The 27,428-nt window shown below is 41.5% G+C and overlaps 2 protein-coding genes and 1 pseudogene across 10 annotated transcripts in view; 1 reads left to right on the top strand and 2 right to left on the bottom strand.

Annotated features, from left to right (window-relative positions):
- The window catches only part of map4k3b (mitogen-activated protein kinase kinase kinase kinase 3b), a 40,142-nt gene extending 30,222 nt beyond the window's left edge, over positions 1 to 9,920 (bottom strand). For all 9 annotated transcript variants that reach the window (XM_089012870.1, XM_089012862.1, XM_089012863.1 and 6 more), the window contains exon 1: positions 9,672 to 9,920. In XM_089012870.1, the coding sequence (XP_088868996.1) occupies positions 9,672 to 9,770 (99 nt within the window). In that variant the 5' untranslated portion in view covers positions 9,771 to 9,920. The remainder of the gene's footprint in view (positions 1 to 9,671) is intronic.
- A 2,083-nt stretch (positions 9,921 to 12,003) lies between these two features.
- Positions 12,004 to 17,095, bottom strand: thumpd2 (THUMP domain containing 2). The gene is made up of 11 exons (XM_089011987.1): positions 16,897 to 17,095; positions 15,992 to 16,130; positions 15,660 to 15,920; positions 15,319 to 15,419; positions 15,080 to 15,157; positions 14,925 to 14,977; positions 14,733 to 14,820; positions 13,095 to 13,166; positions 12,883 to 12,997; positions 12,688 to 12,808; positions 12,004 to 12,616 (listed from the first exon to the last, which is right to left on the bottom strand). Exons 1-11 carry the CDS (start codon positions 17,005 to 17,007, stop codon positions 12,343 to 12,345), a joined length of 1,413 nt encoding a protein of 470 aa, XP_088868113.1. The 5' UTR covers positions 17,008 to 17,095; the 3' UTR covers positions 12,004 to 12,342.
- A 4,477-nt stretch (positions 17,096 to 21,572) lies between these two features.
- On the top strand, positions 21,573 to 23,783 carry LOC148889259 (uncharacterized; annotated as a pseudogene).
- The last annotated feature ends 3,645 nt before the right edge of the window (positions 23,784 to 27,428 follow it).

The raw sequence follows: 27,428 nt of genomic DNA, 5'->3' as shown, positions 1-27,428 counted from the left end.
TTTTAAACATTTGACTGAATAAGGACGCCTGGTGATTCAACAAGTAAACTTTCAATGTTACAAACGGGATTTTCCTGACGGGCGCTCAATTTCAGCCCAACTGGCTTGCAACATCCATTTCCAACCATGCAAAAACATGGGCAAAATTTTGTGGTGATGAGGATGGAGGGTGTACGGGGGTGGGGGTGGGTGGGTAATTGCATTCCCTTTTTTGGCTTTCGTGTTTTGACTTAAAGTCAAGACCCAAGAATGTTATTAGAATAGTCCAAATTTTATGATGTAACACAAAAAGCACCTTTTCAGTTAAATTCTGAAAAAAGTAGTCAAACACATATAAACACATAAACTCGGTTCCGATGAGGGAATTAGCATGTAGCTTGTGTGTGTTCTTTCATTTGAAATGCCCAAGTGGCTAACATAAATTTGCATTTGCATGACAGTTAAACATGTCAAAATATCACTATAAACCATCACATGATGAAGGAGGAGGAAAACAAATGAACTTAAACACACAAAAAAAAAATATTCCCACATAGCATTTAGCTTATGAGGTTAACCATTTGCATAGCTTTAGAGAAACGTTCCTCGCATCCGTCATTAGCACTTTGCCCACAATGCGCATTTGTAAAATACTCAGCACTGTGGTGTACACATGTGGCATTTTGCGCTCATGTGACTTAATCCGAGTGCCCGCTTGGCATTTTGCCAGAGAAAAGACAAACACACGTGATCAACCGAGTGCGACTGAATGCTTGTTTTCCCACCAAAGGAGAATAGCCAGGTGAGCGCAAGGTTAAAGTTGACGCAACCAAAAGCGGGTCAAAGACCAATGAAGTGTTCAGAGGAAGTGAGGAGGAGCGAGAAAAACAGGATGGGATTGCAGGGTGTACATGGCATTTCAATGGCGAGTGACCCGACGGCCATCTGCGGGGGACCCTAGCGCACATACCATAAAGTGTCCTTGAGAGTTTTGAAAGGCGCTTAGAAATGAAATGGATTATTATTATAAAGCACTGGTATTAAAGTCAAGGCCAGGGGCCAGATCTGGGCCACCACATCAATTTATTCGTCCCGCAAAAGCAAATCAAGCATTGTCAAATTGTGTGATGCTTGCTAAAGTCTGAACCAAAATTTAATATTGTCATATGTAAATCACAATAACAGTCATTATTTTTTACTTCAAATTTGAACACTACTCATTCATCAATTTGTTGTGCGTTCTGTACGTTATATGTGGAGGGGATGAATTCTAATGGCTTCCCCAAATTCATAATGGCTCTTGAGAGGAAACCGTAACTACAATGTGTCCCACGGCAAAAAATGACTTTGACACCCTTGCCATAAAGGAAGCCGGCCGGCCAGGGCTGTTGCATTCCTTTGCCACGGTCGTCCAGATGTTTCACAAACACACCAGTCCTGGTGAGAGGAAATTGCTATTCTAAGCGCATTCTACCTGCTACCTGCTTCAGCCTTGCATAAAACCCAGCAGGACGTCCACGCCGAGACTCCAGATCACCTTCTAAGTACCAGCAGGACATGCACGCAGAGACTCCAGACTGCCTTCTAAATTGTGGAATTTTTCTCATAAAATTTGAGACAGCGCAGGTAAATTTTCCACCGACTCGTGCCTCTGCAGGCAGTAATTTGCATTTTTATGATTCCAATGACTATATTTGAATAGTTTTTTTTTCTGACAAACCTCTGTTCCACACTTCAATTTATCTGTATTACAGTGAAAGGAATGGAGTCAATACAGTAAAGTCTCGTTATATCGATATCGGTTATATTGATAATACTGCTTATTACGATACTATTTTCATTTCCCGTGCACATTTCTAGTCTTTTTATGTATAATTAGTTCCGTTTAGTACGATACATGGTTATTATGATAATCCGGTTACTACGGTGCTCTTTTTCATCTCCCGGCGGCCATTTTGCTATGTTTATATCGATACAAAAGATACTTAAGGTAAATCGATATTTGCTTAAGCGTTTCTATACAGTACCACCATTATCGAAATCTGAATTGGTCGCGCCGTTGCTTGACTTGGTCACGTGACTTGGTTACGTGACCAGCTCCCGTGTCTTGCTGTGTAGCAGATGCCATTTTCTACCGTCTTCAACCATAGCGAAACGAAAGAATTGTGACCTCAGAACGAAATACAAGGCAATCGTCCCCCAGTCACGTAACCGGCTTCCGTGTTTTGACTTGTCATAAGCGAGCACTATTAAAAAATTCGTAGCAGAGCTCACGTCTTTCATTACTCCTGCAATAGCATCTGAAACATACTGTGATGCCCCTCAGCATGGCAAATGTTGCGCACAGTCGCTGCAATAGCGGGTCGGTCTTTTTAATAACAAACGTAGCAGTTATCACACACAGATACAAACAGGAGCTGCTGTTACGCCACAGCTCAGCCATTCTATTCAGGCACTCTCTCGAACCGCGTTGTCGGATCCTCCCAAGCCCAAGTCACGTAATCAGCTTCCGTGTTTTGGTCTGTCGACGCGCGCACAATAAAAAAAAGGCGGAGCAGAGCTGATATACAGTACTGTTGTTCAACACCAATTTCAACCATGGGGAAACGTAAGAATTGTGATATCCGAACAACGTGCAAGGCAATTGTGGCTGCGGAGGAGAATCCAACAAGCAAATCCTTCATCGCGAAAGAGTTCGACGTGCAGCAGAATACTTCATCAACGTAAGTAATGTAAACGTTGCAGTTTTGGTTTTTCATCCATGTATTTAATTGTGTTGTATTCAGATATCTTTATCGCTTGCAACAATCACTGTGTTTCATATGTTTGTACATGCTGGCGTTCGTAGTTTCGTGTGAAAAGAACAACGTGAGGATTTTGCATTGGTTGCATTTTTGAAAGGAAATAGTCATTAAAAAGTGTAAAGACGTTTTTATTTTATACACAAGTTTGTTTTTCACTTCACTACTGTACAAAAAGCATGCTAGATACGCAATCCATGAACCCAATGATAAAATTACATGCCATATCAAAGATCCGCCATTTACGTGTTGCCCCCCCTACCCCCTTTTAATGCAGTTCAGCGCAGGACGGATATATCAATGGCCGGGTTTTATCGACATTTTTTCCGACTCCCGAGAATATCTATATAACGAGACTTTACTGTATTTAAATTGCAGGTCAACTTTGGGCCTGCTGGCCTTAAATTTCAGGTTAGGGTCACCATGCTACTACCTAAATAAATAAACAAATAAACGGATAAATAAATAAATAAATGGATACAGCGACACCTTGGCTTACAAACTTAATTGGTTTCCAGAAAGTGTGTCTCAGGCAGAAAGTGTGTATTCCAAAAATTAATTACCCATAGGAAACCATTAAAATGAGAATAATTCATTCCCAGTTCCCCATAAAACATAATTTTTAACTAAATAAGCCTTAAAACTACACACAATATACATTATTTTACGTATAATAAATGTGCTATGGTATGTAATTAAATAAATAAACTGTACTATCGATGAGAAGGTTTCTTCAGCCGTCATCTGTACAAATTTGAAGGTTTCGGACGTTTCGCCTCCTATCCATGAGGCTTCATCAGCATTACAATGCTGATGAGGTGATACCGGTGGGAGTGGGGGAAATGGGCCAGTCGTGAGTCAGGAATGTAGGAACAATCAGTGGGACCACAGGGAGTGGTCCTCAGCTCCCCCCAACCTGAGAGTAGGGACCTATCATAGCTGTGTCCGGCGCCGCCATGGCTGGACATTAGGGATATATAAATAGGGCCGATACGACCAGTCAGACTTTAGTTTGCTGACGAAGCCTCTTGGATAGGAGGCGAAACGTCCGAAACCTTCAAATTTGTACAGATGACGGCTGAAGAAACCTTCTCATCGATGGACCACTCCTGTACGACTGAAAGCTTACACAGACGTAAACTGTACTATGTAATAAAGTCATTTCATTTACCTTTGTGATGGTCGTTGATGGCTTGATGGAATGGATAGATTTTTGCAAAGTGTCTCAAGAAGCTCTGGGTTGTACATCTTGGAAGTTGTGATATTGCAAAAGATGCAGGCAGACACACTAGAAACTTAGCTGGTTCCCTTGCTTGTCTTTTGTCTTCAAATTGTACAGATGGCTTGTGCGGGTTACTCGTGGAGCCTGATTGATGCGTTATTTGAACCTTGCAGTCTACACTCTGCCTTTGAACTATCAATAAAGTTGAAATAAGTCCAAATATCACCGTGTTTTCTAGCCATGTTCTCACATTTTCACTTTGTTTTTTTGTTTCAAGCTCTGTCGCCTGCCTTTTCTGTTCATGTGCAGCTCTGCGTTTCTGTAACCCCCCCCCCCCCCCCCCCCCCCCCGTCACTCCTGCGTGTGTCTCCTCCCTCATCTACCACGGATCTTGACCAATCACGTGCAGCTTTCACCGAAGACTGGCGGTGGGGAATAGATGACAAAAAAAGTCGGCTGCCATTTCCAACTATTGTTAGGAGCTCCAAGAACCGTCTCGTTCGCGAACGACACATCACTCACTGTGGCGCTCCGTGCGTTTCCCGAAAAATAGTTTGTATGCCAAGATTATGTCCTCGCGAATTTAACGTTTGTAAGGCGAAAAGTTCGTTAGCTAAAGCGTTCATAAGCCGAGGTATCACTGTACACAGATAAATGGTTATACAGATAGGAAGATAGACAGACAGTGAGACAGATACACAGATAGATAGATAATAGACAAAATGGAACTGTATAGTGCCACTTAGCAGTTTTTTTGACAACGATACTAGTGCAGCGTGTTCTACCGGAAACAAATTCCTTGTGTGTTCTACATACTTGGCAATAAAGATGATTCTGATTCTGATTCTGATAACAGTTTAAAATATGGAGTCCTGCACATACCAAGGCACCAATTGTGTACACATTGATCAAACAGACGTGGCCTAGTGACCTGACAAGCTCACACCAAAGTCAACCCATCAGCGAGAATGTATTGTTAGAGCCACTCACACTGTGCTGTGGTTAAGGGTGACAGCTGTTGTGGAAAATGGGAACTGAGTGAGACTTAATGCTTATCGCCCAACAATGCTCTGATCCTTTACGGATGAATATGCTAATACTCGATGAGGGGTGTTGAATGACTTTTGAATCAAAGGCCATTGTGGGACTGGACTTTCTCAATTCAAAAATGTGCTTATCGTTGTCTTGCGGGAACAGCAATGCCATCCTTTTATGAGTAATGATAAAATAATAATAAACCAAAGAGTGATTTTACTTTGTCAAGGGGGTCACAAAGCAAGCGTGATAAACCAATCCGACATAGGCTACAAAAATACCAACAAGTCAATGCTTCCATCCATTTTCCAGACCGCTTTATCCTCATTAGGGTCACGGGGGGTACTTGAGCCTTTCCCAGTCGTCTTCGGACACCCTGAATCGGTTGAGGGCTAATCGCAGGACACACAGAGACAAACAACCATCCATATTCACACTCACCCCTGGGGACAATTTGGAGTGTTTATCAGCCTGCCATGCATGTTTTTGTAATGTGGAAGGAAACCGGAGGACCCAGAGAAAACCCACGCGGGCCCGGGGAGAACATGCAAACTCCACACAGGAAGGCCGGACCAGGCCTTGAGCTCACGACCTCTGCACTGTAAAGCCAGCGTGCTAACCACTTGACTACCGGGCCTTTTATTTTAAAACAACAAGAATAACACATAAATGAAACTCAAGGCCTATCCAAGCCAGGTTTGTTTTGTTTCTGAGCAGTCTGTTAACACATTATCAAGTATCTTTTCAGATTAATCACAGATGATACAGCAATTATATCATCAATGCCAGGTGCAAACACAACAGCCTACTTAGTTAGGCCTTACACAGCCACGGAAATGTGGGAAAAGGTCACCGGGTATCACCGTGCCTCCAAGGAAAGAGACACAAATTCCAAATGACTGAGTACAAAATGCAGATTTTCAACTTAAACATTACGGAGTGCCGCTGGGGCTCAAATTGTGGGACGGCCATTGTGTCAGGGGGGTCATCTTGGTCTGACACAACGCAACAAACAGGAGGAGAGAACACAGGAGTCTGCTTCACGTCTTGCTTCCTGCGCAAACATTCCGATCTGAGTCGCAGATTTTCACACAGCAGTAGAGCCAAATTTAGGCATCAATGAGGTTTACCCAGCAAACCGCCTGGTGCTTACACAGACGTCCCACCAATACGGAGGGGGTTTGCGTTTGCACCCCCCACAAGTGTTGTCATGCCATCGATCTGGCTCATCCGTTGACTCGAGTTGGTTGTGTGAAGTTTGCATGGCGAGGCCGTAGCCACTGCAATGTCAATTTAAGTCGACAAGAGGTGGCAAAATAGGGATACAAATCAGTTAACAATGATATGGAAAAAGACAAGTACATTTTTCTGCTCAAATCTTATCGTTCCACAGACACAATATTGAACAAAATATCGTGTTTAGACGAATGAGCTGCAAATACAATTTTTGACTTGCTTTTCGACTTAAAGGCAATAAATAAGTAAGTCTTCCTCAATAATCGTTGGTGCTACACTGCAAATCATTACGTGCATAGAAAGTGAAACAAAAGGTGTCAACAATCATTTTTGTATTTTGTTGTTCAAGTGTTAGCCCCATCCAGATTTGGCATTTGGTCAGACTATCGTCATTGAAAATACTGTCACGGTGCTCATTGACTCGTTCAGGTACAATGATACCTTGACATCCAACTCAGATGTTGACTCGCATAAGTAGCCACAAAATAAAATGTACATAACTGCAGATTATTAATTTGTTCATTTATAAGTCACTGTAGAAGTAAAAGTCACTCATTTTAATAATACAAAACAATTCGATCAAAAGCAAAAGATTTATAAGAGCAATCCAATCTGCAGCTATCATGAGAAGCACTTTTCAGAAAAGCCTCACAGAAGGTAGAACACACATGCAGGTTGAAATGGAGTCGAGTGATGTGTACATTGCAAGAGTTCGAGGTCCAAAATTTGAGCATTGAAAGCTTATTATTTCTGAACATTTGGTGATAACAGTCCAGACAACAAAATGTATGATGAACTACTACACGATAACCGGTCCAACGGGGGGAACAAAACGTTTGTCACAGCCCGGGTGGCTGCAACAAGCCAAGATAAAGCACCTAAAATTAGAATCCCACGTGATCTACTACAACAGGAGATGCATGTAAAGTTCAAAACAATCATACTACAACAACAACAACAACAATGTTGCTAAAAATCAGCAGAAAATTCAACGGATACTCAAGAGTCAGCCTCAGAAATCTTGAATTTGATCATAGTGTCGACCGCAACCAAAGAGAACCAAAGAGAGAGTCCTGGAAATGGACCAAACATCATCAAGTGGTATTAATAGCGTTTAATATTTCATAAAGTTGCACTGTGCCAACATTGATTGTAGTTTGACAGCCAACAGAGTGTCATTGTGAAACAACCACATAACTGAAACTCTTGGCAATCCAAATTGTGTAATCTTGCAGTGTACAACTGCATAGCAGGACATTAAGAGCTGATATTTTGTCAGAAACATTGCTCAGCATATAAAAATAAATATGAGCATGACGGTGGTGTCATGAGATATAAGTGACTGATTTAAAAGTGCTTCAAGATTCAATCCATCAAACTAAACTTGGAACTGGGAGGAATTTAACATTGTGTGTTTTTTTATTTTGTTATGCTTAGAATATCTTGTTTTCTATCCTTTCACTCCCACCCCAACCCCATCCCTCTTCTATTGCTGCTGTGGACTGCAAATTTTTACCCTATCATTGCGGGACATTAAAAACATTTAAGAAATGAAATTTAATCAGTGCAATGCAACAATGATAGTACTCTATCTTATATCATAAACATGATGTCCAGATGTCTATCTAGAGTACAAGACATCTGTCTGGTCATACACTGCTCCCAGGTGGCTAAGGAGACTAAATATCATTTTTATTTATTACTGTATATTTTAATATGTGTGTAAATGAGAGGGATCCAGGTGCAGGAGTGATGCTGCAGAAAGAAGAGATAAAGAAGGTGGAGGATTTTAAGTACTTGGAGTCAACTGTCCAGAGCAAATGGAGAGTATGGAAAAGAGGTGAAGAAGCGTGTCCAGGCAGGCTGGAGAAAAATGTCAAGTGTGCTGGAGAAAAATGTCAAGTGTGATGTGTGATAGAAGGCTTTCAGCTAGGATGAAAGGAAAAGTGTATAAAACGGTGGTGAGACCAGCCGTGGTGTTTGGACTGGAGTTATGGTCACCGAAGAAAAGACAGGAAGCAGAGCTGGAGGTAGCTGAGCTGGAGTTAGCAGAGCTGAAGATGCTGAGGTTGGAGAGGATCGGGAATGAGTATATCAGAGGGACGACACATATTAGAGGCTTTGGGGAGAAAGTTGGAGAGGCCAGACTGAGATGGTTTGGACTTGTCCAGAGGAGAGAGAGCGACTATATCGGGAGAAGGATGCTGAGCCTTGAACTGCCAGGCAGGAGACCGACAGAAAGACCGAAGAGGAGGTTTATGGATGTGGTCAAAGAGGACATGAAGGTAGCTGGTGTGAGAGAAGAGGATGCACAAAACCGGCTTAGATGGAGGACACTGATTCGCTGTAGGGAAAAGCCGAAAGAAAAAGAAGACTATATTATACTGGAGTACAATTGTCGACCTTTTTGTTTTTGTAATTCACGTGTTTGTTGTTTTCTGTGGGGGGGGGGGGGGGGGGGGGGGGGGGGGCAACACGAAATTAATCATTTACATGTCATTCTGACATTATCCTAAAATAGGGCTCAGGATTACATTTACACCTACCACAATATTCATACCATTGCAACAATTTCCCAAGTTGTTTGTATTTAAACTGTCAAGTGATCAAAGACCATCTTGTCCTGTGGGTCTGTTTCCAAAGGCACGGCAGGGCCTGGCTAATTGTTGTGTGCAAGATAACGGATATAAATCACAACAAAATCACACCGGTGACCTATTAATGTGTGGTTTACCTCTGTAATAAGAAAATTGTTTCGTTTTGTGTTGAAACAAGAGGCAGGAGAGCATGAGGTGTTGCGATTGTTGTTATCGTAGCTTGTTGTTGAATTATCTTCTTTGGGGGCGCTCGATGCAGCTGTCACCCGTGGGTCTAACCAACTTTATTTTACTGGCAGCTTTAGTCAAATATGAACCGAATGGTGTATTCCGGTGATTATTAGATTAGCAAAATAAACCCTCGTTGCGATTTCCTGACAGTGTTTTGCCCCTACGGAGCAACCGGAGTTAGCATTGGGATGCTAACCCAAATCAACCGAGTCCGTGATCGAACAGCTAGGTTTTTACCTGTCTGCTAGATCGTCTTCTGTCGTAGTTTAACTAAAGGATGCTACGGAAACGTTGCACATAGTGATATTGACACAAACACGTATTTTTTTAGATTGTGTGTGACAACCACATTCATGCAAATCGGTAGGGCAAGCATTAGCTCAATTTGACGCACTTTTAAAAGGCTTCCAGTAGTGAGAATGACATTTTTGGCCTTTAAAAGTGAGTGACTTGGGGAGCAAAAGACCACATTTTATTCGAGTTACCAAAAAACGCTCGATAACTATGGGTGTCCGATAATGGAACCCCGAGTCAACAGAGATTCTTCCCCCACTCGCTGGAGCTTTTTACCTTGTACACATCTCCGTAGGTGCCGCTTCCGATCCTCTGGATCAGCTCGAAATCCTCCTGCGGATTGCGTCGGGACAGGTCGACGCTGGCGTTCATCATGGCCAAGTGCCACTCAGGGCGCCAGGCGACGCGCGCTGTTGACGGACACCGACGATGTTATGTACAAATGGGGATAATTGTCAGAGAGAAAAAAACATATGGAGTCAGAAAATAGCAGCCCGAGCCCACTCCTGCTCCAACATGGCGCCCACTGCGCAAGGCGCATGCGCAGTGGAGATCCCCCTCACGCACTCGCACTTGATGTGATGGGAATTCCGGCTCTTTTTAGAAAGTCGGTTCTTTTTTTTACCAAAAAATGACGGTTCTTTCGGATCCCAAATGGATCCTCAGTTTTTTGTTGCTTAAATTAATTTACTTCCATAAATATTGCAAAAGTATATGTAAAACGAATTACTAATGTAAAAAACATACTATATACCACTTTCGATGAGAAGGTTTCTTCAGCGGTTATCTGTACTTTTTTTGAGAAAAAAGTACAGATGACGGCTGAAGAAACCTTCTCATCGATGGACCACTCTTGTACGACCGAGAGCTTACAAAGACATATACCACTTTTAAAACGTATATGGCTTTATTTACAGTATATTCTTCTGAGCATAAAACATGGAGTAGAAAATATAAAATAAAGTACAAAAAACAAAAATCCGTCTCAAAACAAGGCCAACAAAAACTTCAAATCTCAGTGTATATTCCTAAACTATTAGCAATTTACAGTAAAATAACAAAAGCTTTGAATACCACACAATAAATGATAACTTAAAAAAAAAATTACATCAAAAAGAAAAGCGCAACATGCAGATCAAAGATTCGTAGTATCCGTGCTGTTCCCAGCAGTGCGCTTTTCTGGACCAAGATAGCCGATTTTCCCGGGATCTGTTGCAACCACCGACCACCACAGGCACGACTGTCACCTTTACCTACCAGGCTCTCTCCAGCTCCTCTCTGAGACCTTGGTATTTCTCTAGTTTCTTGTGTACCTTCTTTCTGATGTTTCCATCACTCGGGATTGCTCCATCCACTACAACGGCTTTCCTCTGCCCTTTATCTATTACCACAAACGCAGGTTGGTTCACCATTACCAACGTGGCTTGTGGTATACAGAGGTACTTGTAGCTGTTTTCAATATCTGCTATTGTTCCTTCAGGGTGTGGTAACCCTTCAGTCTGGACTACCTTGCCACCTTAGTCACCATCCAACTACATTTCTCCAGCCCGAATGACATCCTGATGTCACTGCTGTAGATCCTGGTTGTGTAGATCATGGAGTCGATGTCCGTAAATCTTTTAGCATACAGCTTTATGTCATCCATGTAGATGAGGTGACTGATCGTAGCTCCATTTCAGAGGTGGTATCCATAGCCTGACTTAGCGATTATTTGGCTGAGGGGGTTCCGTCCGATGAAGATCAGCAGGGCTGAGAGTGCATCACCTTGATGTATGCCACATTTGATGGACGCTTGGGTAAGTGGCTTGCCGCTTCAAGCGTGGTTTCCCACATCTTCATTGAGTTTGCAATAAAGGCTCTTAGTGTCCTTATACAACTCCAAGCATTCAGTGATCATGTGTGTGGCATCGAGTCATAGGCTTTGTTGTAATCAATCCAGGCTGCGCACAGGGTGGTATGTCGCGACCTGCAGTCTTGTGCGACTGTTCTGTCAACCAGTATCTGAATGTGAGAAAATCTGGAAGTGCTACAGAAGCTTGGTCCAACTGTACCACATGCTGCAGTTGAAGGCTATAAGCATGACATACCATGTGTCATTCACCGTTCAGTTGTCAAGACAAGACGTTCTGACTGCGATGGGCATTGAGACCAAACGACATCCGTAGTTTGAAGCAGAGACAAAACAAACAACACGTGTGAATATATAAAACTGAGCTGAAGAATGAAACAATAAGTCAATGGAAAGTTTTCAATTATGGGTGGATGTGAGCCATTATCCTAGCCTAGAGGTAGAGATTCAATTGTCTGTGTACTGGCATCAAAAATCACAAGTGATTGGCTTAAGTAGAAGTGAACAGTAGCCTGGAAGTTAAGTAAGCCCAGAGTGTATCTGCCCCTTTCATGGTCCAACTAGGCTAAGCAGGGCTAAACGCTTCCAGATGGCAGCATTGTGATTCAGCTGATGGGGGTCAGTGTGTGAGCATTGCAGTGCAACAAAAGTCCACGCTCGGAAGTGGCGCGGTCCCTGAATAAAACACCCTGTTTTCTTTTAGATCAGTGCCAGTTATTTCATCCAATGCACACAGACGCACATGCTGAACACTGGGAATACAGTACATAGGACAGGTGTATTTATTTAAAAAAAAAACAATTTAAGGCAAAGTCAGCCGCAAGAGATGGTGTGAAATAAACTGTTTACATTTGTGAAACGGCACTGTTGCATCCTCAGGCAGAGATTACACAGAAACAACAAAATCCAACCACGTTGGCTGAAATACAGTATCAACATTTTTTGGGCCTTGTAGGCTGAAATGTCAATTTTTTGGGCCAAACACAACACATGACCTTGCGATCCCCCTTTCAACAGTACAGAAAGTTTCAATTTCATCCAGGTCATGGTTTTGCCTGTTGAAGATAACACAAGTAAAAAATGTCCAGCACTGATAAATTAATTTTGTGTCTTTTGATATTTATGTAAAAGACCATCTATGGTGCCTAAACTGAGTCTCAGTGTGGCCTGATGCTCCAGAGAGTAGAGAGAGGATTTTGGCTCGGTTATTGGAGGCTCTTCACCCTGCGTAGGAGTTGATGCGACATCCTGCGCTCCTTGCTTGTTTGCAGACTCTTCTGTTCTTGTTTGAGACCGTGCAATCAGTTTTTTCAGGAGAGCTGACAATTGAGGACTCAGGAGGAGCACCAAGCTTCCGCCAACACGGAGGACTCTGCAAGAACAAGCAATGTTGAACACGTTTTTTTTGTTGTTACCGATTTGCTTGTCTTAGTTTCTAAGAACCTCTCCATCTCGGTGAGGATGAGCGGCAGACTGGCAGCCATTTCGGTTTTGGTGCCAAACTTCCTGCCGAATGGCAAGTCACAGACCACGGCGTCCACACTTGCACTCGGGAGAGGCATATCTGCCAGAGGACATGAAAGTCTTAGAGAATTAAATTATCAATCGTTTTGTGATCATCTTGGCCAGATTACTCACTAATGGCCGAAGCTTTTAAAAGGTGTATCCTGTCTTCCAGCTCCGCAAATGTAACATTCTCACGAGCTTTGTGCAGCTGTCTGTCATCAATGTCCAAACCCAGGAAGCCAGCGAGCTGAAAATCAAATTCACAGAGAAAACAAACATTCTTTACATTAAAACTGACGACTGTGGTGACCAACTTGGAGCCTAATAAAGTCATAATTTGCAACCTTGTGTTCCTGTGCAGCCTCTATCAAGATGGTTCCCATACCACACATTGGATCGAGAACAAGGGAACCTGACTGAGAAACACAACATATAGCGGACTATCATGAGGCATATTAACGCTCATCATTTTAAAATCCATTCATCCATCCATTTTCCGTGCCGCTTATTCCTCATTAGGGTCGCGGGGGGTGCTGGAGCCAATCCCAGCTGTCTTCGGGCACGAGGCGGGGGACACCCTGAATTGGTTGCCAGCCAATCGCAGGGCACACAAGGACAAACAACAGTCACTCTCACACTCACTCATAGGGACAATTTGGAGTCTTCAATCTACCTGCCATGCATCTTTTTGGAATGTGGGAGGAAACCCACGCGGGCCCGGGGAGAACATGCAAACTCCACACAGGGAGGCCGGACCGGGACGCGAACCGCGACCTCTGCACCGTGAAGCCGGTGTGCTAACCACTTGACTACCGGGCCTTTCATTTTAAAATATTTAATAAAAATGTTATCATATTTATTCATTCTGATATAATTATTCCGTTTTTTTTTAATTCTGCGTCACGACCGCTTGAATGATATCGCTCAACAGAGTAATGCTGTGCTGATGGTGCGATTTTATGTCCCTCTGCAGCAGCCCAGTGACATGTTTTAACTGCAGTTGCAGTGTTGCGCCACTACAGGACCTCTATAACAACGGCAGCGCACAGGAAAGACCTAAAGACACTACCGAAGAAGAAACATATTGAATCATGTTTATTTTTCTCCTGGTTTTTCCTTACAGTTGCTCATGTAATGTATTTATTTTTTGCAACCAAGCATGTAGTTTTCATTGAAAGCAAAGTTTTCTTCCTGTTAGGATGAGTTGGCAAGGCGACATAAATGTGTTTCTAATTCGGAGCATAAGAATGCAAAGTCAATGTGTTTGTGATTGAAACATTATTATTTTTCATTCCTCTTGCCATATCGTCTTAAACTTCAAGATGGGGCTGCGAATGTGGCTGCCTTTGTTCTTTTTCTACTTATTCTTTTTCCTTCCCACTTCATTTCATAACTTTGCTGCAGTGAATTGGGAATTTCTCCAATGTGAGACAAATAAAGGTTATCTAGGGTCATCTCATCCCACATGAAGACACTTTGACAAGCAGTAGATGAATAAATGGGGTGGTACAACACCTGCCTGAATTTGTGTCAGAACATCCCTGTTATTTTATTTAATAATGTAAAACCATAACATATAACAGAGTGCAACAGCAGTAGTAATGCAAATTCAGAAATTATGATCAATTATTAACAGTGATAATTATAAAATGTTATTTTAAACAACCAATTGTTGAGTGGAATCACTTAAAAAGTCAAATCATAAATGGTGCATGTCTTTTGCAAACACTATAATAAACAGTCATAATAACAGTATACAGTAAAGTTTCGTTATATCGATATTCTCGGGAGAGGGAAAAAATATCGATATAACCGGACTATCGATATATCCGATCCTGCGGCATGTAAATTTTCTCCTTGCGTTCATAGAAATAGTATCGTAATAAGCAGTACTATCGATATAACCGATATCGATATAACGAGACTTTACTCTATTTTATTTATAAGCGCCTTTCGAAAATCTCAAGGACACGTTACAGTACCCGAATTTGAGCCAGTTCAGCCATAGCCCAGGCAACTGTGGACCTGAGTCCAGGTGTTTTGATGTAGCATCGATTAGCAAGGGGTAACCTGAGGGAAAAAACACCATTTCAAATCTAAACCAAAAAAAAAGAAAAAAGAGAAACACAATGCCTTCAAGGTATTCTTTTAATGTCAATTCAGCGAGGGCTCACCTGGTGAGCGGGATCCCAAGCAGGCAATAGTCATCCTTCAAGTAGACGGTAATCTGTGAGTGACAAACAAGCAGTTGTATAAACCAAACAAACAAAGACAAGTGGAATAATAATAATCATCATCATCATCATCATGAAACTAAACTTTAACTGACCTCAAACTGTGGGTTCCTCAAATCAACCTTCCAGCCCAACTGTCCACTGAGACTGGTTCCCAACAGTTTACTCACCTCCTTTGGATATAAAAAAGGGACAAATAGAATAAAAATGTATTGGGATTTTGGTCTGCCATGCTGGTCCATTCCAAAATGTGTCTGCTGATCAAGCCATTCTATGCAATTTGTAGTGATTCAATCATCAAAAACTCTTTTTAACGCCTCTCTTCTGACTGTACCTGAACGCTAAGGTGGTGCGACACAGACCCAGAACACTTGCAGCTGATCCGAAAGGTAAATGGGACCGAAGCTTGACAGTTAGCCTCTGCTGATGTTTTATCTGAATAAAACATTTAAAACCACAGCTTTTACAGTTCTATTTGACACACAAGTGAAAAATAATTGGGGTAGAAATGTGAAATTATTTTGTTATGCTTAAAATATTTTATTTTAATGTTAAATATGCAGTGGATGACTCAAGAACATTTTAGTGCACAATATGCCCCCCAACCAAAAAAAAAACAGGACTAGTAAATAATAAAATATATTATAAATGAAATGTATTATTATTAATAATTACCACGTTTTCCCACAGCAAAGTCATCTCCCTTGTCGATGTGGTCAACACTACAGTCCATCTTTCTCCTTTTCTTCATGATTTGGAAGTCACCTCCATTTTCCTCCTCAAAAATCTCTTCTTCCATTGTCTTGTGCTCCTGAGCCTCACTCTCCGTCTCCTTGTCTGTTACCACCCCCTGCAGGCGCCTCCATGTCACTTCAGCACTGGTCCACTGTTGCAGGTCACCAATCAGCGTGGATTTCAGCTCAGAGGCGACCCTGGCTATGAACGCAGCATACAAAACTATTACAACAAGAATTATCGAGCATGCAATATTAAGGATTGGTGGCTACCTGGGTTGGCTGGAGCCGAGAGCTTCAGAGGAGGGTCTCGCCTCATCAACAAGAATAGTCTTTCGACAGACTTGAGCTCCTTCAATAAGCGGAATTGTGCAGAGGAGCTGAACAACACTTTACCCTGCAGACGCTCAATCTGCAAAAAAGGCACAGGTGCAGTACTGAGGAAGCAGTTTGGCTAAGAAAGAACCTTTTCATGTGTAATATCATAATTTCCAAACAATATTTTATTCACTCGGGGCCATAAGTGACCCAAAAATACTGTATGTAATGTGTTTTTGGAAAAAATAAATGAAAATGCAATCCATATTGTGGAATTCGGTTTTTTTTTCTTTTAGGGTTTAATTTGGAATTATTTATACTTTAAGAACTATTATTTATTTCTGTGATATTTATTTGAAACTCGTGGACTTTTGGTTCGTTGTTGAAACGCTATTAACACATTGGTCACGATTTTTTTTATTCTGGAATGCATTTTCGAGAGGGATTGTGCCCTACTTGTCTAGTAATATCCTCCGCGTTTATTACTATTTAGTTTCATTCAACTGACACAGTATTTTAACTTTTTATTTGAATGTTGTATTTAGCCGTTTTTCTCCAATTTTGAATGTTGCTGTCCCGATGACCATTTTGTGTTTGGGAGCCTTTTACTGACCATCTTCATCTTTATTAAGTTCATTAGTTGCTTGTTCTGTAGCCACAAGGGGACATAACCAAGTGTCTTCTTGTGCCGGTCCCAAGCCCGGATAAATACAGAGGGCTGTGTCAGGAAGGGCATCCGACGTAAAAGCTTGGCCAAAACAAACATCCGAATCAAACCTCTGAAGATGGAGGACACTAATTCGCTGAAGAGAAAACCCGAAAGGAAAAGACGTTGTACATGGCCTTTTTTCTCCACTCACGTCGTGCGCCGCCAGCTTCCGCGTCATCTCGTCGACTACAAACTGCTCCATCCCGTAACCGTACGTGCAAAAGTAGCGAATTGGACTCGCATCGTTGCTTTTGTTGACCATTGCGCTCGCTCTAAAGTTTCGATAAATGCAGGAAAAGGCTCATGTGCGCACAAAATGAACCGCCATTGTATGAGCTAGTTTGTTTACATAGGAAACGGAAATACGTCACCGAGATGCATTTCACTTTCGGTTCCAGCAGAGGTCTCTTTTAGTCAAATGGTAGATTTCCCCACGTTATTTTACGAGCGCGTACAAATGCCCTCAACAAAGTAGTAGGGGAATTATTTTATTTTATTTTATTTTAATTCATTCAAAAAATCTTGCAAATTCATGTTGCGTTTTTAATACAGTGGTGCCTCGACGGACGAGTAGAATTTGTTTGTAAATTGCTTTACTTCTTTTGCTTTCGGCTTTTCCCTCCAAGGGTCGCCTCAGCAAATCAGTGTCCTCCATCTTTAGAGGTTTGATCCGCATGTTTGTTTTGGCCAAGCTTTTACGTCGGATGCCCTTCCTGACACAACCCTCTGTATTTATCCGGGCTTAGGACCGGCACAAGAAGACTTATGTCCCTTTGTGGCTACAGAAAAAGCAACTCGCTACATTACATTTAAATAAAGTAACATATTAAAAAACATATTGAGGTTGAGTTGTTTGACCTAACAATGTGGTGTTTCATTGAGAAAAAAAAACACCCAATAGGTTTTATTCATATATATACCATTGTAATAGAGTGGGAGCGTTCCGAAACACACAGGCACACTCAAGCATCAACTTAATTTGAAGCCATTTCAGTTTACTGACTTGACTAAGCGGGGGCTGCTGCACTAACAGGCACACTCATGGACCGTGGCCTTTTTAAATGGCATTTCCCCTTAAGGCCTCACTTCGGGACTAAAGTGACCCAGGGGACAGTTAAAAATGTCAAGGGATCTAAATGGAAGGTCAGATCGCCCCACTTTCCCCCATTTTAGATTGTATTATATTATAAGATTAATGGAGAACTCAGTGTTGAACTCTGTTATGACGACCTGGCTTCAAATTACAGCGGCATCATATTTTGGCTTCCTCTAACATTTCCAAAACACACATGTAAGGTTTATTTAAGACTCAAAATCATTTATATACAGTAAAGTCTCGTTATATCGATATCGGATATATCGATAGTCCCGGTTATATCGATACTATTTCTATGCACGCACGGAGAAAATTACATGCAAACAGGGTCGGATATATCGATAGTCCCGGTTATATCGATATTTTTTCGGACTCCCTTGAATATCGATATAACGAGACTTTACTGTATGTCAATACTTGTATTTTGCAATTTCAAGGTAAACTTCATTTATCATCCTAAACTCATTAGAGATAACAACAAACCTCATAGGTACAAAGCATATAGTAAGTGGATGAGCATTACATCAAAATGCTCAGGTTTACCTCCCCCAGGAGCAATACGGACAGATCGCTCGGTCAGCACTTCAGATTGCACTCTTGTTTGGCCAAATGAAATGTATCGACGTGCCTCTGAATAATATCATATCATTTATTAAAACTTGAAAAATCATTACAAGCGTGTTGGGTCACAGAGCTTTGAAAATGTCAGCAGACTTTTTCGTGTTCTGGATGACTCCATTAAATAATGTTGTTTTGGGGGTGGAAGCATGAATAAACATTGGACTGTAAATTCTCAGCATGATATTATTAAATTGGGGAAAGGCATGTCGTTTTTATGACTCTTGGAGCGAAACTTGCCCAACATGGCCCCGAAAAACTACTGCTACTTGTGCAATACTAAATAGTTAAGCTATTTTTTGTGTGTCATCATTACTGTATTTGGAAAGTTTGGAAATGTTGAATAGAATTTTCACCACGAAATAAAATTTGGCAGACGTCCATCATAACAGATTTAGAGCAAATTCCAGAACTAATACATGGACATGGGAATTCGCCAAAACGAGATTCAAGTGAACATTTTTTCACATCATGAAATGGCATTATAATGTACTTTTAGTCCATACATTAATTTCAATCAAGCTTCTCACGGATGAAATACGTTTAACGCTAAGCAATATGTCAGCCAGTGACACGCATGTCACGAAGCATACATTTTGTGTGTCCATTCAGCAGCAGCGAGGCTAATTATGCCAAATGGCAGGGGGGGTTGACAGAATTGATATTGGCGTTCTGCACGGGCACGTCGCATATCACAGCCCGGTGAAAGCTGTTGCGTGGGCAACGTCACAAAGAAAAGCCGAGCCATTCATCTTCCTTTAAATGTACGTGCAGATAGGCTTTCAGGGTCGTTATAATAACCATCCATCTCACAGGCGCACATGGCAAGTTTTAAGGCTTTTAACGTGACTTTGAAAGGCAGCAAAATTATAATGCAACCTGCCAAGTTTGCATCATTTCACACGCGGTGGAGGCAAGGGCCATTTAAAAAAAAATCAAATTGCTTGATTTCACCAAAGAATGATTCGATTTGCCTTGCTCCACAGGGATTACATCGAAAGGTTAAGGCAGGATTTCAAAATACAGTACCGGAAGAAATGAACCATCCTGTTATTTATGTTTGTCAGGAACCGCGGAAATGTTCCATTGTCAATTTGACTTGAAAGTGTCATTGCCCAAAAAAACCCAAAACAAACAAAAAAAAGACAGGCAATGCGATGGTTAGGGTTGGCGATGCCCCTGCTGCATGCGCCATGTGTGCAGATCTCAACAATAATTGACAAGTGCATGAAATGTCATGTATGAAGTACTGCCAGCATGCATGAAAATGTGCGAAATTCATGTGGAGCGCCAAGCTACAATAGTTTTTAGACAAAGACGCCTGAGAATTGTTTTGAAATATGAAAAATGGTATCATTTGAGCATAATTTTGATTCTTCTTTAACCAAGAAGCACTTCTTATTATTTATAAGTACAGTAAAGTCTCGTTATATCGATATCGGATATATCGATAGTCCCGGTTATATCGATACTATTTCTATGCACGCACGGAGAAAATAACATGCAAACAGGGTCGGATATATCGATAGTCCCGGTTATATCGATATTTTTTCGGACTCCCTTGAATATCGATATAACGAGACTTTACTGTAATACGTATAGAGAAATAACGAAACACTCATGGAACAATATGAGTTATAAATACCAACAGGACAATTAAAAAGACACCGTGTTCTCCTGTCTTAATCTTTCCCCAAATGTTACGACTTGGCTCACACCCCGAGTAAGATTTCCCACGAAGGAACTTGGCCCCCACATTGTCATTTTCTTTTTGCTGTATGGCCTTCTTCCACCGGCCCTGCTTTACTTTCCTTTTTCTCCATCATGACATTTTCATGAGCTTCCTCGCAATGCGCCCCTTTCATCTTCAAAGTCGAATGCGAAAGAGACCTTTAGAAAGAAGGAAGGCGGAGTCTGAGTAAATGAATGAGTGCATCTATTTAGTGCAAGATGACAGTGCATGTACGTGTGTGTGTGTGTGTGTGTGTGTGTGTGTGTGTGTGTGTGTGGGGGGTGTGTGAGACATGGGCAAATAGGCATATTGAAATATTCATCACTCCTGGAGGAGTGAAGCATGTCAGCAGTGAGTCAGCAACAGAACATACACAAAAACAAGACACGTCAGTACTTGCAAGTGGACGAGGGAGGAGCTTTGTACAAAAGGTACGCATGGTGACACCGAGGATTGAAAACGTCTTTGCCCCCCTAAAATAATTATTTATGCTTGTTAGCTAGTGGCAGGTGCATAATTTGGTGTTGCAGTTGGAGGAAATTGTTGAGTCAAATCTGTGACATCATTGCATTTTTTTTGTGATGTGAGAGGATCCTGATCCTCTGATGCTGAAACAAATGGAAACAAAGGTTCATCAGTAAACATTTGGATTGAGAAAAAGAAAACAATGGCAGTGTAAAAAAATGTGTTTTTTCCTTTGATTTAGTCCTGGAAATGGTATAAAAAAAATCACCCTGCTAGCTGGAACCTAAAGTGCAGTCAAGAATCGTATCACTCCACCAAGCCCTTGTCCCAGATAACAAAGAACATCTCCAACACCACCTAAAATCCCACACCCTATTGTCCCATATTTAATCTAGCAAAAGACAAAAAAACACCACCACCAAGGCCTCTCTGTTCCATTTAGCTAAATAAAAAACCCTTGGCCTATTTGTCAGTTTGTAGCTATTACTTTCAATTCCTTGCTGCCCCCGGCTTCTTTTGCTCCTTTAGCATGAAGCGGATTCATTTCAATTGCATCCACTCAAAGATAGCGCTTGAAGCTTTAATAACGACTTTACTCTATAAAGGTTTGATATTTGAAGGGGTCAGCGGGCTTTAAGGGGGTCAGCGTCTTTAAAGGGCCATCTTTTTTTGCGGTATGTTGACAGGTCCCGCTTCCCGTGGCTAGGGGGACGTCAACGTTTATAGCTCAGCTAAATTTTACTCCGATCTTGTCTTGGATGACCTCTACTGGTGCAGGAAGAGGAAGTGGGACAGGAAGCTAGGCCAGATAAACAAAAAAAAAAAACAACAACACACACAAGCGGAAATGTAAAAATACGAATGCATTATTTTGGCAAGTGTTAGCTTTAGCATCTTATCTGCTAAAGACGTCAAGATGGGCCAGCTCCTGTCATCAGAAGAGGAACTCTCCCGGATGAAAAATGCCATTGGTAACCTTCTGTACCGGACAATGCTGCAAGGTGGGGCTGTACAGTGAGAACTCGGCTTACGAACACCTTACCTTACGAACTCTTCGGTTCACGAACGTCAAATTTATGAAAATTAAACCTTTCGCGATACACACCCACCACGGCTGGCGGAGTGATCTTCGGATCTGGCGGAGTGATCTTCGGATCTTCGGCGTAAGCACACGCAGCATCACACTGACCAAACTTAAGATCTCCCTGGTGGATGGGGACTGCGATTCACAGTGAGATAATGTTAAAAAAAATAACCATAAAAAGAAATTATCACAGAGTATACTTAAGTAGAAGAATTGCTAAAATTTGTGTTATATTAAACATGACAGTATAAAACACGACAAAAATATAACAATTAATTAGCCTTGTCAACTACTGTATTCTGCAATGTGAAGTCAATCAGTCACATTTCGGCTTGTATTCACAGAGTTAGATGGTGAGATATGTTTAAATTGGGTACCAATTGTTGTTTAAAAAAATCAATTTCATTGGGAATGTGCACCTTAACACAACAGTGTAAATGCGCCTGACTTAGCATAAATGCTACTTTTCCGCCACGGTCCTAAGCTAGCTCGCGAACTAGCTCACTGAATCTGTCTATGTCCCAAGCTAGCAATTTAGCTAACTAGATAGACCAATTCAGTTTATCTATTGAGCTAACTAGACAGACAGATTCAATCTATCTATTTCGCTAACTACATAGACGGATTCGGTCAATCTATCTAGCTAGCTACTTAGCCATTTCAAACCATCTTATTCTCACAATCTCAAACTCCACCATGGCAGACCAATGGTGATCACGTGATTGAAAACTATCTTAAGAAATGATAGCTTGGATAAAATACAACAAAGCAACAAGCTTCACTTGTATCACATCTCCTAATTGGAAGGCTTTCCATCGTATCGTACTGGTGACCATGCCACATGTGGAAGACCTGGAAAGCCCCAAAACAACTAGCCTATTTTGACACAGCATAAAGTGCAATTAATGTTTTTACAAATATAGGCAGCCAAAATAATAAGTTGTCAGTTTAGTACTGTAACAAAGTATTTTTACTTTGAGAATTTACTCCACTGGTTGCTGTTGTACTAACACACTTTTGCAGGTTCAGGTCTATGAGGATCTGGGCTAGCGGGGCGGCGTTCCTCACCCAAATGCTGATTCACCTGGCCGTCCTGGAGGGACGGGATGAGCCTCTGTCAGCGAGGGCCGTCCTGGAACAATACAAGAAGGACCTGGCACAGATGGTACCTGCTTACAAGTAAAACAACCTGAGAATACCAATATGCATATGCGTATGCATATTCGGATACGTGATGAGAAATGATTATAATTTTTATTCCTTTGAAGTTGTGGCATTTTAAATAGAATATCTCCTTCACAACAAGCGCAAATGATGCAGATCTTTTGAGACAAATCTCCTATGACCTCTCCATACAAAAAGAGAAGACAGAAAATTTCCCATAAAATGTAAATGTTGTTTAACATTGTAATCTTGAGCAGCACTTTTTTCCAACAAATTTGCATTACATCAAAGGACAAAATGTGGCATATCTGTGACACTGCTGAGTCATTACTGAGATCTGTTAATGCATTTATCAGTATAAAAATAGTGGATGATTATTTTTTTCTCCAAGACATGAGAAAATGGATCACAACAAAAACCTTTAATACTTCACTTCCACTGAATTCACCAATAAACATTTCTTAGAAGCGCAACTGCACATTTTGTTTTGATGTGATTTTCCTCTGCAGCCCTTTTCAGTCATCAAACAAACAAGTGGGCTTTCACAGCACTTAAACCTCATTTGCTGACCTTCACATTGCAGCTTCGTTGTCCTCACTCAACCTGGAGATGATCGCTTCGGATCAGTACGCCCAGGCATACGTTGACAATCTCTTCTCCGAAAACGGTCCCACGGAGGAGCTAAAAAAGTACTTTGCCAAGGTCAGCGACAAGCTGAGAGTGTTGAAAATCGGACCGCCGGGGTGCCGGACCAGGACAAACAAGGAGAAAGGACAATGTGAAGGACACACGGTCAAAATACATGACGAGACGGACGAAGTGAACCATAATAGTGATGAAGAGTTGAAGTGGAGTATTGTGGAGACACACTGTATGTAAAAATAAATACATTAATTAGTAAACAATCAGCAGACATTTAAACAGCTTCTTCCCCCAAGCCATTAACTCTTTGAACTCTTTCAACAGTAGCCAAAATGGAACTGTATAGTGCCACTTAGCAGTTTTTTTTTGACGACGATACTAGTGCAGCGTGTTCTACCGGAAACAAATTCCTTGTGTGTTCTACATACTTGGCAATAAAGATGATTCTGATTCTGATTCTGATGTTTGTTTACATGTTTATAAAGTTGGTAGTTTACTTTGTTGTGTCTAAATCATCATTCCTCACTGAAATAAATAGTTATATTATTATAATACTAATGCTCGCCTTGTTAGCCTGCCTATAGTGTTTGGCACTGTGTGTTAGCATCGTTAGCATCAAGCTAGTGGCTTTTCATCAAATAACGGTCTGGTTTGTTTCGAAACAGAACATGACATCTTTGGTGTTTTAATTTGACAATATACCTCAACAAGGAGGGGAAAAGGAAATAAAAAGTGTTATATAGCAAGGGATTATGTAGTTATATTATTATAATATTAACACTAGCCTTATTAGCCTGCCTATAGTGTTGTGCACAGTGTGTTAGCATCAAGTTAGTGGCTTTTCATCAAATACATCTCTGGTTTGTTTCGAAACAGAACATGTCATCTTTGGTTTCTTAATTTGACAGTATACCTCAACATGAAGGGGCACAGGGAAAATGATGTGTGATATAGCGAGAGCTTACTGTAGTTATATTATTATATTATTAATGCTAGCCTTGTTAGCCTTCCTATAGTGTTCATAATAGTGATGAAGAGTTGAAGTTGAGTATTGTGGAGACACACTGTATGTAAAAATAAATACATTAATTAGTAAACAATAATGTTTGTTTACATGTTTATAAAGTTGGTAGTTTACTTTGTTGTGTCTAAATCATCATTCCCCACTGAAATAAATAGTTATATTATTATAATACTAATGCTCGCCTTGTTAGCCTGCCTATAGTGTTTGGCACTGTGTGTTAGCATTGTTAGTATCAAGCTAGTGGCTTTTCATTAAATAACTGTCTGGTTTGTTTCAACACAGAACATGTCATCTTTGGTGTTTTAATTTGACAGTATATATGAACAAGGAGGAGCAAAGGAAGAAAATGTTATAAAGCGAAGGATTACTATATGGGATTTTTTAGAATGTTCATTTGTGGACAGTTGGGTAATTCATACATTGACGATTGACCACTGCAGTTTGATGCCGTGCAGTTCCACGTTGAGACATTTGGGAAGGTGTACCTAATGTTGTGGCCAGAAGACAGTTATTTCAACAACTTGGCCTTTTGAAGAAAAAAAAAACATGCCACAACAATATCTCGACAACCCGGTTGTCACCTTCTCAATCCCCATAACCACGAAAAGTGACGTTAACTGTGTCCGCGTGAAGACAACGTGACACGCCGTGTGACATTCGCAAGCAGCGGTTATATCGAGCGTCAGTCTGAAACATGTAGACGCGACTTCCGCTGTCAAACCAGGTGCGTGCGTCGATTTATGTGAGTGTGGAAGATGAGGAAGGAGTCACAGGCTGTCAGGGTGCATTCGAAAGTGGCAAATGACGGCTTGCTGTACAGCACAAGTGGGCCCCGATGGTTCCGCACTCCACCAATGAGTCACACCTCATGGCTTCAATTGCCGCCTGATTGCTGTTATTACTCTCTTCGTCCTCAGTTCCGTCCAGGCCTGACAGATTACAGACTATCACACTGTTAAACATAGATGGAGATGGACTGCTATTTCTTTTCTTTTCAGGTGGTGGTTGACGCAGTAGCGTCGCCGCGGCAACGAGGCGAAAGCACCGCTCCAACTCCACCAACTCTCCCATTTCCGCCCACGGGCCTCTCAGCAGAGTACAAAGTTGTTAATGTAGGAGAAAGGGGAGAAAGAGTGAGAGAAAAATGTGGAAATGGATAAAAAGGGTTGTCGATGAAGGCGGTAGGGAGTACGCATTGGAGTGATCGAGGAAGGAAATGTATAGTCCAAGAGATATGGTTCAATTGGAAGTTAGGATGTAGCATGTAGGAAGTGAATTGTAGTCGATGACTCGAGGGAGTGTTTGGTAAGAACGAAACAAATAGCCAGTGGCAGACCATGGATTTCATCACTAAGCCTTCAGTAGTGCTACGTCTGAATCAATCCAGACTGAAAAAGGTGTGGTGTGATTTACTACGAGTCCACTAGAGGGTAAAGTGTCCTTGAGAGTTTTGAAAGGCGCTTATAAATGAAATGTATTATTATTATTACCATTCGACAGGAAATAACTGACCAACCTTTCTGATGTCCATTTTTTTTTCTTGAAAATTCCGTCTTGAAAATGGCTTTAACAGTAAATCTCCAACCAAATCCATTTATTCACCTCCTTCAGCAATTGTGGGTTGACAAAACTGCCATTAAATCAATACAATATATTTGCTGATGCAGCTCGCGAACGATACAGTGTGCTAGCTCTGGCCAGTATGTTCTTGCCACTCGTGGCTTGTGATCAGAGCAGTTTTATGATTGGCTAATCACTCGCCAATCACAGTTTGCGAAAAATCTACCGTTGACCAGCGCCTGCAAGAAAGCGTTGGTACCCCTTTTGGGTTGGCAACTCAAAATCTGATTGGTTAGATCAACACATTTGATGCGACAGGGCCTTCAGAACTGATTTTTAAGGCATCCATGTAGATTTCTCACCCTGGTAACAAAGGATGGCTGAATTGTGATTGGTTAAATGATTAAATATGAAAACATGTCTGGAAGCAGCGCAACAAGGGAAAAGCAATGCAAGGAAGTTTGATTTATTTAATAAGAATTCATGGACAAAATATAATTGACATCAGTCCGTGATTCAGATATTTTTAGGCCTGCAGAGCAGGCTTTGCAGGCCTTGACGGTCCGCTACTGCAAATAACATATGTGGTAGTGGTGATAGTGATGGTCCTTCAAGTGGTCAGGTGGTACTCTCCTCTTTCATCTCAAATCACTTCAATCAGCAAATGAGGCATATTTCGGATGGAGAATATGTTTTTGGTTATGATCAAATCATTGCTCTTGTTTTACATAATTTTTTATCAAGAAAGGAGGCGTTTTGGAGAGAGAGAGAGAGAGAGAGAGAGAGAGTTGGTCTATTGAAAGTACTCCCGGTAAATTGGCACCTGTACCACACCATCCCCATCAACATGATCAAAATTAGCATATTATAGGAGTTTTTTGGAGCTAAAATTGTATAGTTTGTTCACCTGCTCAACTTTTAACTACATTAATAATCCATCCATCCATTTTCCGTACCGTTTATTCCTCATTAGGGTCGCGGGGGGTGCTGGAGCCTATCTCAGCTGTCTTCGGGAACGAGGCGGGTGACACCCTGAATTGGTTGCCAGCCAATCGCAGGGCACACAAAGACGTACAACAGTCATCTCACGCTCACACCTAGGGACAATTTGGAGTGGTCAATCTGCCTGACATGCATGTTTTTGGAGTGTGGGAGGAAACCGGAGGACCTGGAGAAAACCCACGCGGGCCAACATGCAAACTCCTACAGTAATAATGACCAAATTAAATAAGGTGCGTCTTGAAGGGGGTTCATTTTCATCATGATTCTCACAAAACTAGACTTGAGCATGTCTTCCC

This window comes from Hippocampus bargibanti, linkage group LG13 (genome assembly GCF_051943395.1).
Source record: "Hippocampus bargibanti isolate YZ-2025 linkage group LG13, ASM5194339v1, whole genome shotgun sequence".
NCBI lineage: Eukaryota > Metazoa > Chordata > Actinopteri > Syngnathiformes > Syngnathidae > Hippocampus > Hippocampus bargibanti.
The sequence above is the reverse complement of the archived record's forward strand: the minus strand, read 5'-3'. Positions and strand labels throughout refer to the sequence as shown.

Coding starts and splice junctions, on each gene's coding strand:
- thumpd2 (XM_089011987.1), bottom strand. CDS start 17,007: ATGGTCAACAAAAGCAACGATGCGAGTCCAATTCGCTACTTTTGCACG. Junction 14,821..14,924: donor CTTGGGATCCCGCTCACCAG/GTGAGCCCTCGC, acceptor TTTTTCCCTCAG/GTTACCCCTTGCTAATCGAT. Junction 12,998..13,094: donor AGGCTGCACAGGAACACAAG/GTTGCAAATTAT, acceptor TTTGATTTTCAG/CTCGCTGGCTTCCTGGGTTT.